This window comes from Rhodnius prolixus, unplaced genomic scaffold, assembly GCF_049639745.1.
Source record: "Rhodnius prolixus isolate KJV_2025 unplaced genomic scaffold, Rpr scaffold_1, whole genome shotgun sequence".
NCBI lineage: Eukaryota > Metazoa > Arthropoda > Insecta > Hemiptera > Reduviidae > Rhodnius > Rhodnius prolixus.
The window spans coordinates 60,518,695-60,536,110 of record NW_027411581.1 but is presented as its reverse complement, the minus strand read 5'-3'; the positions used below and the strand labels follow the sequence as shown (position 1 = coordinate 60,536,110).

Below are 17,416 nucleotides of genomic sequence, written 5' to 3'. Positions count from 1 at the left end.
ATTTATTAACCATTAAATCAATTAGTTCAATATAATTACTCTTTAAACTGATTGTATGAAATACGCCTATTTAATAGTAAAGGAGATACTCTCTCCATCCAGTAGGTGCTTTCTAGCTAGATGTGCCTTTATATTACTGGGAGTTTTGCTTCTGAATGGACATCCTGGACACTGGAATTTTGGCTCCTTTCCACATTCAAATTTAAGATGAGCTATCATATTATTTTTATATTTATAGGTGCGGTGACATTTTTCACACTTATGTTTCCTAATATTGCCACTATCTACACAAAAAAGGGGAATAAACTAATAGTAGTTTTAACACTATAATTTCCCAATTTTTACAAAAAGGATAATTTATCTTTTACTTGATTTAACAAATGCACTATTTTCGCATTACTGGGAGTTTTACAATTTTTCGGCATTAAATAAAAAAAAAATATAGTTAATTTAAAATTGATCAATAGTATAAAACAGAAAATCATAAAAAAAGAAGTGTAGGAGGAAACCAAACAGAAAATAACGATTCAAAAGTTAAAATTTACAACTCTTTATTGTATGATACTCTAAACAATTTATCAAAATGTTTTAACATAAACAAGTTGGATCCAAAGTTTGTCTATTAACGCTGAAACTTTAAAAATTTATAAAAACATTTTTTCAAAGAATAAGAACTATTTGGTTAACATTTGAAGGCACAGATGAGTGCCTTCATCAATGGCAATAAGATATTTGAGGGGTGTGGCAAGTGAAAGGACCATGATCCATGGGGAGTTATGGCTTCCCCAATTACAGGTTGTAATAGTTAACTGATTTTTTTTTTAAAAAAAAACGTAATCCAAAGTATTTTAATAGTTATAAAAAAGTTGATAATTTTATTTTTAGTTTAAATTAATCTATCTTTGAACAATTGATCTAAATGTTTATTGCCCAAATGACCAGTAAGATGGCCACGCCTTCTCCCTTTATATACACAGAAAGGGCATTGAAATTGTGGCTCTTTACCGCACTGATATTTACGATGAGCTAGCATATTTTTTTTATATTTATAAGTTCTCTGGCAATCTGGACAAGCATGTCTCTTCCTGTCTTCTCCTGTTTAAAAAAAATCTATTATTACTAATCGTTACGACAACTTTATTTAAAAATTAATCAACAATAAAGCTACAATCTCAACAGCACAATTAAAAAAAAATAAAAATTAATTTACATTCTCTTTTAGTGTTTTCCAATTTCCACTGGTATTTCCTTTAAATTTGTACTTGTTCTTCTCAGAAATTTTAATACACAGTAAGGATACTTTAAAGAAAAATTTAAAATTACTATATCATATCTAAACAAATCAAAAATACTTCCAGAAAAAAATTATAAAGAAAAATAAATTAATTATATAAAAAAATCATATTTTTTTGTGCTTACATATTTAGATATAAATATATCCTATAAGCAATTTAGAAGTACGATACGACAAACCAGATATTCCCTACAGCCACTCGACGTAAACTATCCACTTCTTCAGGAACATTGGAAATTCCTGCGGATATCCAAGCCTTACATAGTATAACAGCTTCGCATGGGGCCTGGGTAGGGTGCTAATTAGAAAAAACTCTTTAGGCTAGGGCTAACCCTAAACTAATTCCAATTCCAACCCACATAGGGCAGCAAGTAACGGCGTTGTTAAACTAAAATAAAGCTTTTTATTCTCCCCTAAAGAATAATTATTAACTTTTCTTAATATGTTACTGAGAAGTCACGTTAGCCTAGCGGTTACAGGCGAGGTCCAGCAAAGTTAAGAAGGCAAATGTTCCGAAACAAAATGTAGGACTTATAATTTTATTTAATGGGTTACATAAAACTATTATTATAAGTGTGCCATGCATTTCTTTACTTAATAATGCACAATCATCTACTGATACAAATCTAAATCATGAGCATTTACAATTAACAAATTAAAAACTCTTTAAATTCTTTAAGAAAAATATTATTAATTATACGTATGTACATTAAAAATGTTTACAACAATAGGGGACAGAAATGTTTGGCAATCACATGCTGCTTAAGATTACTTTTAAATCTAGTTTCGTGTGGACAAAATTGACATTTGAACATAGGAGTCTTCCTTTCAATGCCGTGACTATGTTTCATATGTTTACTCAAAATTCCAGTGGTTGCGCCAACGAAAGGGCATTGGGAACAATGCAAACTCATTTTCAAATCTAAGCAAAAAATAAACAAATCAAACAATTAGAACAAAAAAGTTTGCTAAATTAAAAAGTAATTGATTTTCAAAAATTAAAAAACTATCAACCCTGCAAAAATTGTCCTATGTGAGCTCCATTTCAGATTACAAAAACAATCGATTGCAGTTAGTTTATTTGCATTATTCTCCTTAGTACGCTAATGAGAATCTTGTAGCTTATGAAGGAGATTTCTCTCTGTCGTTGAATATTATCTTCGCTAACAAATCTGCTGTCCACCATTTCTTAGATACCAAGGCGTAACTATTTGAGCCCATACAGAAATTGAACTCTGCTAATCTCGCATCAAAGACAAGTGTGCTAATTACTACGCAATGTGTTGAAGAACATTTTAAGGATTATCGTAAAATTGAGTTTCATATAGAAAGCGAATAATTGGTTTTACAACACTCTTCTACTTGAGACTTGCGCGTATACTCGAGCTGCTTTACAATTAGATGTAGTAAAAGTGATGCAATTGACATACCAAACTACTCAGAGAGATAACTAGAGATAGTGATGTTGATAATAAAAAATCAAGTTCCTTGCGGTATGCTCTGTTCTGACCATGGGACCACATACATCTATACTTGTCATAAACTAAATAAATCAAAAAACATTAAAAATAATTATTTATTATGACTCCATTTATTATGATAAAATATTTCCATATTTTAAAAGAAACTGAAAAATATACAAGTTTTGTGCAATTAATGTTGTTTTTGGATTTAAGTTCGTATTTAAAATCTTATATTAGAATGTTTACAAGCAATATGCGACTTAAGATTACTGACTGTTTTACATTTGTATGGACAATTTGGACATTGGAATTGTGGTTCTTTGTCACATTCGTACCTACGATGACGTTGCATATTATCTTTACGAGTGTACGAACGATGACAATCTGGGCAAGTAAATCTCTTCAGCCAACCTAGGAGATAAAATGTGATTATTTTTATTGAAAAATTCATAATTACTAATCTTTTCTTGAAAATTATTATTTGGTTATAAAAGATTAGATTGGTTAATCTTTACAATAGCCCACGGAGGTGTGGCCTATTTATTTTAAGCGCATGCGCAGTACAGCACACTTACCGTTGACTTTTTAAACTACCGCCAATGTTCAATATATTCTTTTTAAATTTCTCAACTTCCCGCTAATGTGCTGTATATAATTTTTTTGAATTTCTTGCCTATTTATTTTTAGTGAGCATGCGCAGTACACTCACACTTAGTAACTGCTTCCTTTCCAACGTATTATCAGTTCCCGCCAGTGTCCAGTGTGTAACTTAAGGTGCGTTTTTTTTAAAGTTCATAAAACATGAACGTTTAAAATCTACAGTTTTTCTTTTATTTAAAGCATGAATGTAGTCTGAATGAAGATGGAGAGATGAAAGTTTCAAAATTTTGAATGGGTGTTGGTTTCATGTGTAATAGATATGTAGGTCCGAAGTGTGTTAAGTATGAAAAGAAGTCATTCTTCCATGGGCGATCAATTGAGAGCATTATTTAAGGGAGTAAATAAAGTGTAGAAACAGAAGGATAGGGATTGCATTGAATAAGGTAGGCTTCTTTTCTTTTGTTTTTCATGTGTCTGAATTACAAATTAGAGTTGTGTGTGGATTAGTTGGGTTGTGGGGGGGGGAAGCCCCCCATAAAAATAAAAAATAGATCAGGGGTGTGGGGGCAAAGCCCCCACAAAAAGAAGTTAAATAAAATTTTGAATCTTGAATTAATAATTCGAAGTGATTCTGATTCGCCGTTACCATATAACCCTTCAGATTTAAATGTAAATATAAAATAAATATTTTTATATTTACATTTGAATTTGGCGGGTTATATGGTAAGAGCGAATCAGAATCACTTCGATATTAGGCCACACCTCCGTGGGCTATTGTAAAGATTTTCTGTCTTGTAAAAGGCAGTAGGAGCAAAATAAAACTAAAGAATTCTAATTAGAATTTAATTTATGGTTTTTACCCAAAAATTGTCGTCTTCTATTTGTATATATAACATAGGAAACTCCATAGAAATTTAACCATCCATCACTGTCCGTTGTTTTAATTATCTTTAACACAGCCACATTACACTCACTTTAAACATGGTGCCAATGATAAAAGGAAAAAATATAACTGTTCAAAAAAAACTGAAGTAGTTATTTAGTACATTTGCCTGCATAACCTAACCACAAACAATATGGTTTCTACAAGTTTTTTTAAAAAATCCATCACTATATCACCTTCAAACTAGTGCACGTGTAAGTATTGTCGCTAGTTGTTAGCACAAATTTATAGTTGAAATCAGACTCGGTATTGACAAAAAGTTAATTAGGCAAGAATAGATCTGTCCTATGATACCATTAGTTTATTTGGTGGTAGTACCTTGTTGAAAAAAAAAGAGAAAGGTTAATCTGATGGCCAACTATTGAAACCTATTTTTGAATGCTGATTGGGTATGCGCTAAGAAATAAACTTAGTAAAAGGAGCAAATTCTCAGAGGTGGCTAAATTGGAAATAGGACTAGCAAAGAAGAAATCGAATTCAAAAAAAGACAATTTATTTACCGATTTGTACTATTTTTTTTTTGACTTTTCTTCTACGAAAGAAAAGCTCCGACATTTCATTTTATGATATATGTAACTAATAAAACTTCCTTTCACAACAAAATAATTCAATTAGACTCCTCATAAAGAAACATGTTTAGCAATAATATGCCTTTTAAGATTAGATTTTAGTTTAGTTTCATGGGTACAATACTGACATTTAAGTATAGCCTTTTTATCATAAACATGAATATTTTTCATATGTTTAGTAAGATTACTTCGAGTCCTGCATAAAAAAGGACATAAAGGGCATGGAAGCTGTTCCATTTTACCGCAATATATACGATGTGATTGCATACTTCTTTTGTTTTTATAATAGTGATGACAGTCTGGACATTGTAATGAAGTTTCAAAACCTAAACAAAAATAGAAAATTAAATATTAGAGGATACATAAGCTATAAAATATTATCAAATTATACAGGTTAGTAACTTTTACAAAATATAGTTTCTTAACAGCTGGCTAGAAATAATTTGTTCTCACTCAAAAAGTTTGTAATTTAATTTCCCAAGAGAATTGTAAACGAATATTCACCCTTTATGTGTGAATAGAATTAATCAAAAATTGACCATTAAACCATACATTTTGGGTAATATTACTTTTTTATGAATTAGATATTCTCTAACAAGTTGTTATTTCACAAAGATTTCTCTCGTAATTTGCACGTCTAACAACCTAATTACTTAAAACATCTTCACCATTTCAAGTTCCTTAATTTGCACAGATGAGCCTTAGAAGAGAGAATACTACACACAAATGGCGGATCTTGCATCCGTAAAGAAGGATATTAAAATACTGCTTCCTTACCAATCATTAAAATAAATAAATAGCTGTAAGAACTTAAGGAACTTCAAAACCTAAAATAATTGGCATCTGAAGTCTCTTCAGTGTATCGACATATTGTGTGCATATTACCTTAAAACCCATTAGTTCTTACTGAAGTAGACTTGGGAGACTTTAGTTCAGGGCTTCTTCAGTAAGAGTTAAGTTTCCTGAAATAATCCGATATCTCTTCTTTCAGTTGTGGCTACAACAATAAACTTCAACAATATTTGTAGTTCGGATTGAGAATGGCAGACAGAACGCCAAAAATCTTCTTCTTAAGGGATGGGGAAAATAGTCATTATTGAGACTTCATAAAAGTATTATGGTAGAGTTATCTTATCTGATAATTTTCTATTATTAAAATAAAGAGTGGTCTGCTTATTTTGAGCAACTGTAGACAATTTTTTTTTTTTTTTTATTAACATTTTATTGAATAATTTGAAAAGAAACTAAGTACGCAATTGTTCTTTTGGTTTAGAATTATCTTTAACATTTAACCTGCTTAGTGCTTTAAAGAAACAATAAATAAAGACAATTACAAAAATTATGTTTCTTAAATGAAAAGCAACTGTAAACTAAAATTGTAACCATACTTATTGCATTTAAACACTTTTTGCAAAAAAATATCTTCAATTGCCTCCCAAATTAACACAAAATTTAGTAAATCATTTAGGCATTTTAAAAATTAATATAATCTTATAAGTTTGCAACAAAAAAATGATAAGTGTAAAAACTACAAAATTTTATTACAAAAGATTGTTTAAATTTAGTAACTGGCGTTTCCACTCATGTGGAAGATATCAAAATATTTTCTGAACTTTTGAGAAATACTTGAACACTGGAATTACACTAACAATTTTAAGAAACTTTCATTTTTTCGGTCAATATTCAACTAACAAAAACGATTTCCAAATACATGTCCTTAGACAAAAAATACACGCCGCTCATAAAAAAATAGTAATAGTATCTCTAAAGCTTGATAATCCACTGGTAAAATTCAAATTTCTTTTTCTTTTATAAAAAATAAATCAATAAACTCTGAATTTGCCTTGAGTAACTCAGCTGTCAATAGGTATTAATTTTGATAAAATACTTTGTACAATAAACATTTGTAAATTCAATTGAAATACCAAATCATTTTATATTAAAAAATAACATCAGTTTTCTTTCCAGTTGGAACCATGAATAAGAAAAACATGCCTTTTAAGGTTGACTTTTTGTTTAGTTTTATGCGGACAGAAATCACACTGAAACATTGGATCTTTGCCGCATTCATATTTTAAATGTTGATTTAATCCTTTCTTATATTTGTATTTATGACCACAAAACTCACAACGTAAAGATGAACCTAAAAAAAAAAAATGCAAAAAAATAGGAAGATAATTAGTAATTTTACAGATAATTTCCTAAATTACAAAAATTTACTTTTAATACTTATCAAGAAAGCCACTGTTCCTTACTCACGGGATTTTAATTCATATTTTTCTGCACAAATGTGATTTATTGTTCTTTAAAAAGAACAATATTTAACAGTGAATGTTTGCATGCCAGATGAGCCTTAAGATTACTGCGGCTCTTGCTTCTGAAAGGACATTTAGGGCATGGAAATTGTGGTTCTATTCCACATTCAAGATTTCGATGCCTCAACATATTTCTTCTATGTTTGTAACATCGATGACATACAGGGCATTCATATCTCTCTTGTAACCCTAGATAGAAGAAAATTAAATATTAAGCTATTAGATGAATGTTTTTCACAATTTTTTTTTAAATATAAATTAAATAAAAATCTTATTACCTCTGAGCCAATGTATTTGTTTGCCATTATTTACCATTCTCTGATAATTCTTACATCAGGTGAAAGGACAATTTCCCAAATAAATGAAAATTCCTCCCTCCTCTAAAATATTTACCTGTAATCACCTAACAGGTTCTAAGGCATTCTCTTTCATTCCATTTAATTTCGATTGAAGAGCCCTCCATCCGGAAATACCGCTATTAACTCTTCTCAAACTCTTTCCTGGCACAAAATTACTTTTAAGTACGACCAAACAGGTCTTGAAAGAAGTGTTCTAGATTTGCAAGTCCACATGTTGATGTATTGCATCTACTGTCATTTAGAATACTTAGTTATTTTTTTTAAAAAAAAATCTATTCTATCTAAAATTCAATGAACTACCAATAGAAGTAACAACTAATTATACAAAAGAAAAAAAGAAAAACTCACTCAGGGCTTACGTTAGTTATTGTCCACCTACTTATTCAAATAGGCTAGATAACAAGCAAAAAGTCTGTAATACCTATACACTTTAGAAGAAATAATTACGTACTAGTCTAGAAAGAATGTAACATTCAGAGGACGATATCCACAACAGGTGCCACAAAACTATTACAGCTTGGATCTTCGCCTACTTATCAGATTATCAAGTGACGCTAATCAATCAGATTATAATATTTTAGAATATAATCGAAAATACAATAGAGCACTTAGAAAATTAAAGTAACTTCATTTTTAGTACAATTTTTCGCCATCGTTTTTTCTTCTTCTTTTTATACCAGTTGAAAAATAGAGAAAAACTATGATTTTGGTGGTCAAAAAAGAAAAACTTAATTATATTAAAAATTAATAAAACTATATTTTGTTTGAATTACTGTAATGCTTACAAAAAATATGTTTTTTTAAGTTGCTTTTTATTTTTGATTTGTACGGACACATTGGGCATTGTAATTGTGGTTCTTTGCCACATTCAAATTTGCGATGGTTTCGTAAACTTTTACTGTGTTTGTAGAAGCGTAGACAATCTGGACATTGAAATCTTTTTGAATAATCTAAACAAACAAAGAAAAAGATAATAGATTTATTAGTAGACATAATAATGTAAACAATTATTCAGTTTAAATAGACTCATAAACATGGAAATGGAACTTTACCTGTGACTAAAAAGAAAATAACAGATTTCCTCTTCGGAATTTGACATTTTCAATGCAATCTATAATATAATCTAAGTTAACATCAAATATTAATATTGTTGATTTTATAAGTCATCTTTAATTCCGACCGTTTTGGGATTGCCCCAATTAAGGTTGGCTCAAGTTAATGCAGAGATGCCGACTTCAACCTCATACTGAATCGTGTGTAATTAACCTCCCTATTTAACGTTTCTCAGATAGTTTTGTAGATAAAACGTTTCAACACGATTGGCATGCAGAGTCTTAATTCTCAAGAATCTCTAACGGCTAGTGAAGGCTAATAGGAAGATCTCTGACATCCCTCGGGAACAGCTTAAGTTCCCTATTAACCTTTTATTTTTATCAATCTAATCCAATATAATGTATTTCAAAATTAACTCAAAATATTCCTCTAGTTTTTATTTTATTGACACATGGTACATACCGAATATGGTAATTCTTGTCGACACATAGTGATAGTAATTTTGAAAGTGGATATCAACGTCTGCAGCCCAACTTAATGGACCTTCTGATTAAGAAAACAACTGAAATCTGTCAGAGTTAAAGAACATAAGATAGCTAAGAAAATATGATGAAATCAACAACACTATCCTGTAATATGGATCCAACTATCTGTATGATTTTTATTAATATTAATGCATATAATGTTTACAAATAAAATGTTTCTTTAGATTGCCCTTAAGTTTCGATTTATAAGGACATTTTGAACATTGAAACTGTGCATCTTTACCGCATTCATATTTCCTATGTGCTTGCATATGATCTTTGCGTTTGTAAGTTCTTTGACAATCTGGACAAGGAAATCTCTTCCATAGCCCTAAGAAATGAAAAATTAATTATTTTCAAAATTTTCTAGTTAGTTTTTATCTAATAATTTTATGTTCTTACTCTCATGTATTTAACCACAATAGAATTCTCTAAAAAAAATGAAACTATATTGTAGTCAAACGTCTTTACCACTTCAGAAATACAGAAGAGGACTTGAATAACAAAAAGAATGTATATCTTTAAAGCAGCAATTCTTATTTAGTTAAATTAACAGGTTAAATAAAAAGGTTCATTGACAAGATAATTTCATCTTAGGAATGAAAGAAATTAGTAAGTGATATTAACTTAAATTTGAATGGTTGGAGGATATCAATAAATGAAATATTGCAAAAAATTATTTTAAATTTTACTAAATGCTGTAGTCATTATTAAATTTTTTCCAAATTAATAAAAAAAAAACTTCTTATCACAAAGATAAAGGAAACTTATTTTGAAGAAATTATACATAAATTGGTAATACAAACTTGATTTTTCACTTGATTGAACAGAATAATTGTCTTTATTAATTAAAAATATTTAAATTTATATTCATAAGTAACATAAAATTAAAAAAAATACTTACTAAAGACATAACTTTTGGTCTCATGGACCGCCAGAGTCTTGGGAGTCTTGTTATGATAAACTAAATATTATAATGAAAATAATAATAAAGGAGCAACATGCAAATAAATAAAACGAAGGTGAAGAAAAACAGAACTAAATTACAAAACAAGTTCTGAATTAAAATGGAAAAAAATTAAAGTATTTGTACCAAAGGAATAAACTCTACAGGCAACATTAAAGTTGATGAGCATGCTTATATTGTTTTATTAAATATCTCCAATATTTTCCGTTAATGTATTCAAGTAACTCACTAGCTGCTAGAAAATATTTATTAGAGCAGTTCATTCTTATGAACAGCTAAAGAGAAAGATAGCTAAAACAGACAGTTAAAAAATAAAAATAAGTCCTCGTTTTCAATAGGGCTCACATCTCACATTTAGTACAATCAGTCTTTAAATGTTTATAATTGAACAGAATATTCCAGTAACATAACAAATTAACAAAATAACTTTTTTTAATAAAACTTTTTAACTATTTATTTTTAAAATATGTCATAATTTGTTCCAAAATTTTCCAGGGGGGGGTCAAAAATACAAGCTTATTTTCTTTTTTAAGGAACAAGTTTCTGGAAAAAAAGGAAAAATCAAATCAAACTTCTTTTTTTCCCATAATGTGTTTGACCATAATATGCCTTTTAAGATTAAATTTATGTTTAGTTTTATGCGGACAAAATTCACATCTTAACATTGGCTCTTTACCACATTCATATTTCAAATGTTGATATAAACCTTTTCTATATTTGTATATATTGCCACAACGTTCACAACGTAAAGATGTATCTAAAAAAAGAAAACAGAGTTAAGATGGAAATTACGAGAAAAATTTAGATTTGGTCAAACATTAGTTGACAGAAACTAAACATTAAAAGCTCAAAACAATAAAAAATTGTAAAATAATTATAATTTTTTTTTGTGCTCCACTCAAGAATAGAATTGCTTTTTCTTTCCTATTTTTAATCTTTAATGTATATTTAAAAACTCTATATTCAACTTAGTATGTTTTGTAGCATGATGTGTCATAAGATTTCTGCGTGTCTTGGTTTTGAAAGGGGGCATCATTTAGGGCATAAAAATTCTGGTTCTTAACCACATTGGAATTTACAATACCTTTGCATATTTCTTTTATGTTTATAAGAACGATGGCTAATTGGAGATTCATAATTCATTTCTGATCCTAAACAAGAAGAAAACATCATGATAATTACTAGAATCAATAAGAACATATCCTTTTTTTTTCCTAGAAGAATTTTAATTTGTGCTGATAGGTTTAGAGCAAGTGAAATATAACTGGAAAGAGACTTCATACAGTATACTGCTTTTCCAGGGTAGTACATTGTTCCCATCATGTACTAAGGGAGTCTGTTCCAATAACTTGATTTTATCTTAAACCAAGATCTAAATTTGAATGAATCCTCCCACCTCAGTTCATTTATACTTAAGTTCAATTAGAAACTATAATCATTAAAAAAATCCAAAGGCACATTAATTGAACATGCATGTGCAATATTAATTTTATTAAAGTTGTACAATTTGTTTTTTAAATTACTCATTTAAAAATGTAAAAAAATCCTTTGTCTAGCTTGAAGAGAGTCTCCTTTAAAATAATTAATATATAGGAATTAATATATTAATATATAGGATGATTAATGGATTAAAGTAAGGAATGCTTACAAGCTACATGAGATTTTAGATTACTACGAGTTTTGGTTCTGAATTGACAATGTGGACACTGAAACTGTGGCTCCTTACCACATTCATATTTTCTATGCGATTGCATGTGGCCCTTGTGCTTGTATGTGCGATGACAATCCGGGCATCGAAACTTCACTAGAATGGGGAAAAAAAGAAAGAAATTGTTATACGATTATTTCTATTATTTTATATTTTGTTTAAGGAAATTGAATTTTAAAATTAAATAATTTACCTTTTTCTCAATAAATGCAAGTATCCAACTCATAAAAATATCATGAAGTCAAACAGAAATAAAATAGGTTAAAAGATAAATATATACTTACATAATGAAAAGATCAAGTTACTTTATGTAACATTGATCTTCTCATGCACTGAACAGGTAGTTCTTAGGATAAAGGAAGATCTTATGAAAGATCCATAAACCGACTTCTTCTACAAACTTATTTAAATGAATAAATTTTATATCCTAAACATGGGATTCGCCTGAAAACTTGTAAGAGTTATCACCTCCATATTCTTCTGCTTTTAGGGCCTTCTTCTCCCCATAGAGTTCTCTCTCCTCCCTACTTCTTCGGCGATATTTGCAACTAAGAGAGCGCTCCGTAATGCCATGGTGAGCTTAGAATCAGATATTGGGGCTTTTACGTGATGGGGAAACCTCAAAATAAATACAATTCTTTTTTTTTTATAGTTTCCATCAATATAATATAATTCCATCAATAAATATCAAATGACAACATAGAATTTGTATGCTAAAAAATATTTCTTATTTAAACTTCAAGTACATACGAGTATTTTCTATTAAAACAAAACAGATAATAAGGCCACACATTACATTTAATAACACTTTAAAGGAGTGATGAAAATGAGTCACACTTCTTCCTCAGAACTAATTTAAGAAAGCATTTACTTGGGGAAAAAAAACAGGTACAGAACTGCACACGTGCAATGTGCATCTTAGGTTTAGAAAGAAAACTTTAGACGTCGTTTTTGAGAAAATCTGAAATGTTAAAAATCTATTCAGTTTGCTGACACTTTTATACTGACTTTTTATTATTTTTACGGGAATTACGAGTAAATAATACTCACAGTTCTTGATCTTGCTGAAGAATGAGATCATGCTTAGAGTATGGTGTAAAATATGAGTAGTAAACATGGGTGAATTCTATTCATTTTACCCAATGCCTTGCCGCCACATGCCTTCCCATAACTGACCTTTGTTTAACTTTATACGGACAATACGGGCATTGTATTGATGGCTGAGAAACGCATTCGTACTTTCTATGCGATTCCATGCGTGCTTTGTGTTTGTAAATGCGCAGGCAGTCGGGGCATGTAAATTTCTGAGCTTTACCTAAAGGGAAAATAAAAATAAGATGAAACGTTTTTTATTTATTTATATAAGTCTTAATTTTACTTCTAGATCAAATAAATTAATTACCTTTTTTAGTAGAAGAAGCTGAGTATTGAACAACAAGATGATACATATAATTTACAAGTTTTTTCCTTCAAAATTTCTATCAATTTTTTTGTTAAAAGAACCGATTCTACAGCATGAAGGGCTAATTGGCACTCTGTTTTCTTGTAGGTCTGGCCACCAGAAGAAGGCTTCCGAGTAAGAGTACTCCATATGAAGGAACTGTACCTCTTTCACCGCTGTAAACCTAACTAGTAGAACTATGGTAAATAAAGGTAGTGCAAATACCAAACAATCTTAGGGTGGAATCAAGTAAAAAAAGTACCGTCTTTTATAGACCGCATAGAAGGCGTCTCATGAAGAAGTTGAAGTCACAAGTTACCAAAGAAAAAAAGATCAAGCAGGATAGCCGAAGAAAACGTTTCACAGTCTACAGCGAAAGAAGAAAGAAGAACATTTATTTATCTACTTACATTGCAGACAGTATGATTTCTTCCTTGCAATACCTTCTTGGTAACGCTTGGTATTCCCTAAAATATACTGAGACCCCCGAGTTTACACGATCTACATCGCTATGAATACGGAAATGTGTAAAGGAAAACCACGAAACTAACAGGAACAATTATTACAGTGTTTACGTGTTAAGTAGAATGGATAAGGTTGTGTTTGTATAGGTACTCTAGAATGAGTTGGAACTGATGTTATCAGGGGAGCGATGCTTACATCAGAATATAAAATATGAAGAACCATTGGAAACGTAATTAAAACTGTCCGGTAGGACAGTTGTATAAGGGTTGATCGTCAAAAACTGCACGAAAAAGCGTAACGTTGAAAAACACCCAACTTTGACAATTTTTTTCTCTTTTTCTATAAAAGATAAAATTCCCAAATTTTCTTTAAATTACAGGGCAAACCCTCCTTTATAGCTGCAATTTTTTTGCAACAACCCAGATCTAATAGGTTTCGAGAAAAAAGTTGCCGAAAATGAGCAAAAACGGCTTTTTCAAAAATTGTTGTTGTTCTTGTTCTTCTTCTTCTTCTTCTTCTTCTTCTTCTTCTTGTTGTTACCTTTTTTGTAAACTACGTAGCGCCTAAACGCGGGAACCGATTTTCATGAATGAGGTGTCATTCGATTCGGAATTTTATGTAGATGTGCCTTTTGGGGGTCTCGACGCTGTACATCGCATAGGAGAGGAGTTAGCCCCCTTTATGTAAGGCCCCCTCCAAAATTATTATTACTAATTATTCTGTAAATCTTAGCCCGATTTTGAAATAATTTGGTAGGATGATAGAGTTAGGGCTCCCCTACGTAACATTAAAGCGGCGATCAGCTCTTACACTTGTTAAGGGAAAGTATAGCAATCGTTTCAAATTATCGACACGAGAACCGATTGTCATGAATGAAGTGTCATTCGAATTGAAATTTTTTACAGATTTGCACTTTAAAAGTCTGAACGCTGTGCCTCATAAAGAGGGGAGTTTGCCCCACCCAAGTAAGGCCCTTTCTAAAACTATTATTACCAATATTTCTGTAACGCTTTGTCCGATTTTGATAAAATTTAGCACGAATAAGTGGTTAAAGCTCCTCTACGTTGCTGATGCTCTTGCACCTACTAAGAGGAAGTACTGCAATCGTTAAAATTATCAATGGGTGAACCTATTTACATTAATGAATAGTCGTTCGATTCAAAATCTTTGCCTTTTAGGGAGAAGTACTGTAATCGCAGTTTATTTTTCTTACTCCTCTTAAGAGGAAGTACTGAAATCGCAGTTTAATTTTGCTTTTTACGTACAAATACCTTCCTATTTTATTCAAAACGCTTTCTCAAAAAAATTGTTATTGAGGATGGCAACTATAATCATTCTTTAAAAAGATCTCTCCAATGGTAGTTACGGTTCCGACTTAACACCTTATCAGGTTATAATGATAGAATTGCTTATTCTAAATTTTAAAAAAATCTGTGAAGCAGATAAGTAACTTTGTAAAATAGACAAAAATGAAAATCTATCCAAAAGGTACAAAAATCTCTTTAACAAAAACTTACAGTTTAAATTGTTAAGTATAAGGGTTGATTAAACGCCAAAAGGTACACAAATCAGCTAGTACCCAACATTTCATTCATGCTTAGCTGATATAATTTAAGTAATTTTGCTGCATTAACTTTTTCTTCACATTTTTTTAGAAATTATTAGATGTCACAGACCCTTATGCTGGCCAGATCATAATATTATTTTGTTATAATTATGATAAAATGTATATTATATCTTCGTTTTTAAATAGGTACTTTATTTTAACTCCATTTCAAATTATTCTTCAAATTTCTCTTTAATATGCCCTTTATTCTTAGTAGTCACATATACATTCATGTTAAAGTAGAGAAAAACAAAGTTAGAGTCAGCTACTGTTTAAATTTGAATCACGGATTTAACAGAATATTTCAGTCTTGAATTCGTCTTACCGAAATATTCGTGAGCACAAATAACACACAGTTAATAACAAGTAGATTATTCAACAATAATTATTCATTTCTCAATTGTAATTTAATTTAGGCCCCCTAATTTTACTTATAGTAAAATACTGGAATAATTAGCTGTCCTAAAAATATGCATATCTTATTTATTATATATTACATATATTCAACATTGTGAGAAGAACAGCTACATTGAGAGTGTAATTGAAGAAAACTATATTATTTGCGATAAAGCCAGATAATTATTACCTATTATTATAAACGTTTGACTACTACATAAAATAACAATTACTTTAATCGAAGAATGAACTTAAACCGACGATTTAAAAAAATAAATAAAATAAAATAAATAAATAAAATAAACAAAATCATTGATGTATGTTGATATAAGCATTTTTTAAAAAAAGGTTTTGAATTTTTTAGCCTCATAATTTTTTTTTATTTTTTATAACGTTTTTCTTTTTCACCAGTAATTAATAGTTTGATTATTATAAATAACTAGATATAACAGTCAATCTACAGTGCTACTTGAACAAATATTTTGTAGATGAAAAGGGCCAGCATAAGGGTCTGTGACATCTAATAATTTCTAAAAAAATGTGAAGAAAAAGTTAATGCAGCAAAATTACTTAAATTATATCAGCTAAGCATGAATGAAATGTTGGGTACTAGCTGATTTGTGTACCTTTTGGCGTTTAATCAACCCTTATACTTAACAATTTAAACTGTAAGTTTTTGTTAAAGAGATTTCTTAAATGCGATAGTATAAATACTAAAAACGAGGCCATCAGGGAATACCTTGTGACTTCAACTTCAACTTCTTCAAACTTGTTCATTCTTGTTTCAGCTCTCTACCATGTTGGATAATCAGCTGTGAAGTTCACTAACGCTATAAAAAAAGAAGAAGTAATATTAAGCATTAAATTAAACATAAAGAAGAAAGAAATATATTCACCATTATATTTATTTCAAATAATTGTAAAACTTTTTATATAGTAGAAAAAAATATTAAGGAGTATTACAATATTAACTTAAGGTTTAATACTGAGTAAAAATGAGTTATAGTTGTAATACCTTTTATATAGAAGAAATAAACTTTAAAGAGTATTATAATGTTAACTTTAGGTTTAATATTGAGTTATTTAGTTCCAGTCATTCATAATACTATAGATAATATAATACAATTTTTACAATAAATAAGTATAATTATATTCTTCTCTATTTTTAAATTATTAATCATACTGTATGACAGTTTGTTTTTCCCCCATTAGATAAATTAACTACAGGCCAAATAATTCGAGTAAATAAAATACATACATTGATGTAAAACATAAAATGAGGGAAAGTAATAATGGAAAATGTAATTTGTGATACAAATGAAACTGAATTCTACTGTTACAACATTATTCTCGAAAATAAATGAAACCGGGTAATTTACTTTTTCTAATAAAATTAATATAATTAATCGCTTAATAGTAGTTTTGAACAAAATTTTAAACAGGTAAGAAAAGTTTTACTAATTGAGAAAGATCCTACAAATAAAACTTAAAAAAATAACTTGGAATGTTTACAAGCTATATGTGCATTTAGATTACTTGATGTTTTACATTTGTAAGGACATGCGGGACATTGGAATTGTGGCTCTTTGCCACATTCATACTTACGATGGCGTTGCAAATTATTCTTTCGATTGTAAGAACGATGGCAATCTGGACATCTGAAAGTTGGTTTATACCCTAAAACAAATAAAGGAAATCAAAAGGTTCCTGATT

The 17,416-nt window shown here is 29.7% G+C and overlaps 2 protein-coding genes and 3 long non-coding RNA genes across 6 annotated transcripts in view; all 5 read right to left on the bottom strand.

The window, feature by feature from the left end:
* The window catches only part of LOC141450656 (uncharacterized), a 2,247-nt gene extending 944 nt beyond the window's left edge, over nt 1–1,303 (bottom strand). Inside the window, exons 1-2 of the long non-coding RNA XR_012456222.1 lie at nt 1,211–1,303; nt 1–1,095 (exon numbers count right to left, since the gene is read on the bottom strand). The exon at nt 1–1,095 is cut by the window's left edge and continues 944 nt beyond it. This is a non-coding gene — a long non-coding RNA (uncharacterized lncRNA). The remainder of the gene's footprint in view (nt 1,096–1,210) is intronic.
* Nucleotides 1,304–2,035: 732 nt separating this feature from the next.
* LOC141450649 (uncharacterized) lies at nt 2,036–4,962 on the bottom strand. Its single transcript, XR_012456220.1, has 3 exons — nt 4,218–4,962; nt 2,309–3,168; nt 2,036–2,216 (listed from the first exon to the last, which is right to left on the bottom strand). It is a non-coding gene; the product is annotated as an uncharacterized lncRNA (long non-coding RNA).
* A 3,313-nt stretch (nt 4,963–8,275) lies between these two features.
* On the bottom strand, nt 8,276–8,659 carry LOC141450659 (uncharacterized). The gene is made up of 2 exons (XR_012456223.1): nt 8,596–8,659; nt 8,276–8,493 (listed from the first exon to the last, which is right to left on the bottom strand). It is a non-coding gene; the product is annotated as an uncharacterized lncRNA (long non-coding RNA).
* A 799-nt stretch (nt 8,660–9,458) lies between these two features.
* On the bottom strand, nt 9,459–11,891 carry LOC141450575 (longitudinals lacking protein, isoforms A/B/D/L-like). 2 transcript variants are annotated; one of them, XM_074121206.1, is made up of 2 exons: nt 11,736–11,891; nt 9,459–10,844 (listed from the first exon to the last, which is right to left on the bottom strand). In XM_074121206.1, exons 1-2 carry the CDS (start codon nt 11,839–11,841, stop codon nt 10,654–10,656), a joined length of 297 nt encoding a protein of 98 aa, XP_073977307.1. In that variant the 5' UTR covers nt 11,842–11,891; the 3' UTR covers nt 9,459–10,653. The 2 variants fall into 2 exon arrangements, with proteins under 2 accessions (XP_073977307.1, XP_073977308.1); XM_074121207.1 differs by having other exon boundaries at nt 11,814–11,879.
* Nucleotides 11,892–12,863: 972 nt separating this feature from the next.
* Nucleotides 12,864–13,355, bottom strand: LOC141450601 (longitudinals lacking protein, isoforms A/B/D/L-like). Its single transcript, XM_074121209.1, has 2 exons — nt 13,198–13,355; nt 12,864–13,110 (listed from the first exon to the last, which is right to left on the bottom strand). The coding sequence occupies exons 1-2, from the start codon at nt 13,241–13,243 to the stop codon at nt 12,926–12,928; spliced, it is 231 nt and encodes a 76-aa protein (XP_073977310.1). The 5' UTR covers nt 13,244–13,355; the 3' UTR covers nt 12,864–12,925.
* Between the last annotated feature and the right edge of the window lie 4,061 nt (nt 13,356–17,416).

Bases quoted from the DNA above. Each gene is read 5' to 3' on its own strand.
- LOC141450575 (XM_074121206.1), bottom strand. From the start codon at position 11,841: ATGCAATCGCATAGAAAATATGAATGTGGTAAGGAGCCACAGTTTCAG. The intron at 10,845-11,735 runs GTAAGCATTCCT...TTCTTTTTTTAG, and splicing joins TCTAAAATCTCATGTAGCTT to ATACATCTTTACGTTGTGAA.
- LOC141450601 (XM_074121209.1), bottom strand. From the start codon at position 13,243: ATGTATCATCTTGTTGTTCAATACTCAGCTTCTTCTACTAAAAAAG. The intron at 13,111-13,197 runs GTAATTAATTTA...TTTTCCCTTTAG, and splicing joins AGCTTCTTCTACTAAAAAAG to GTAAAGCTCAGAAATTTACA.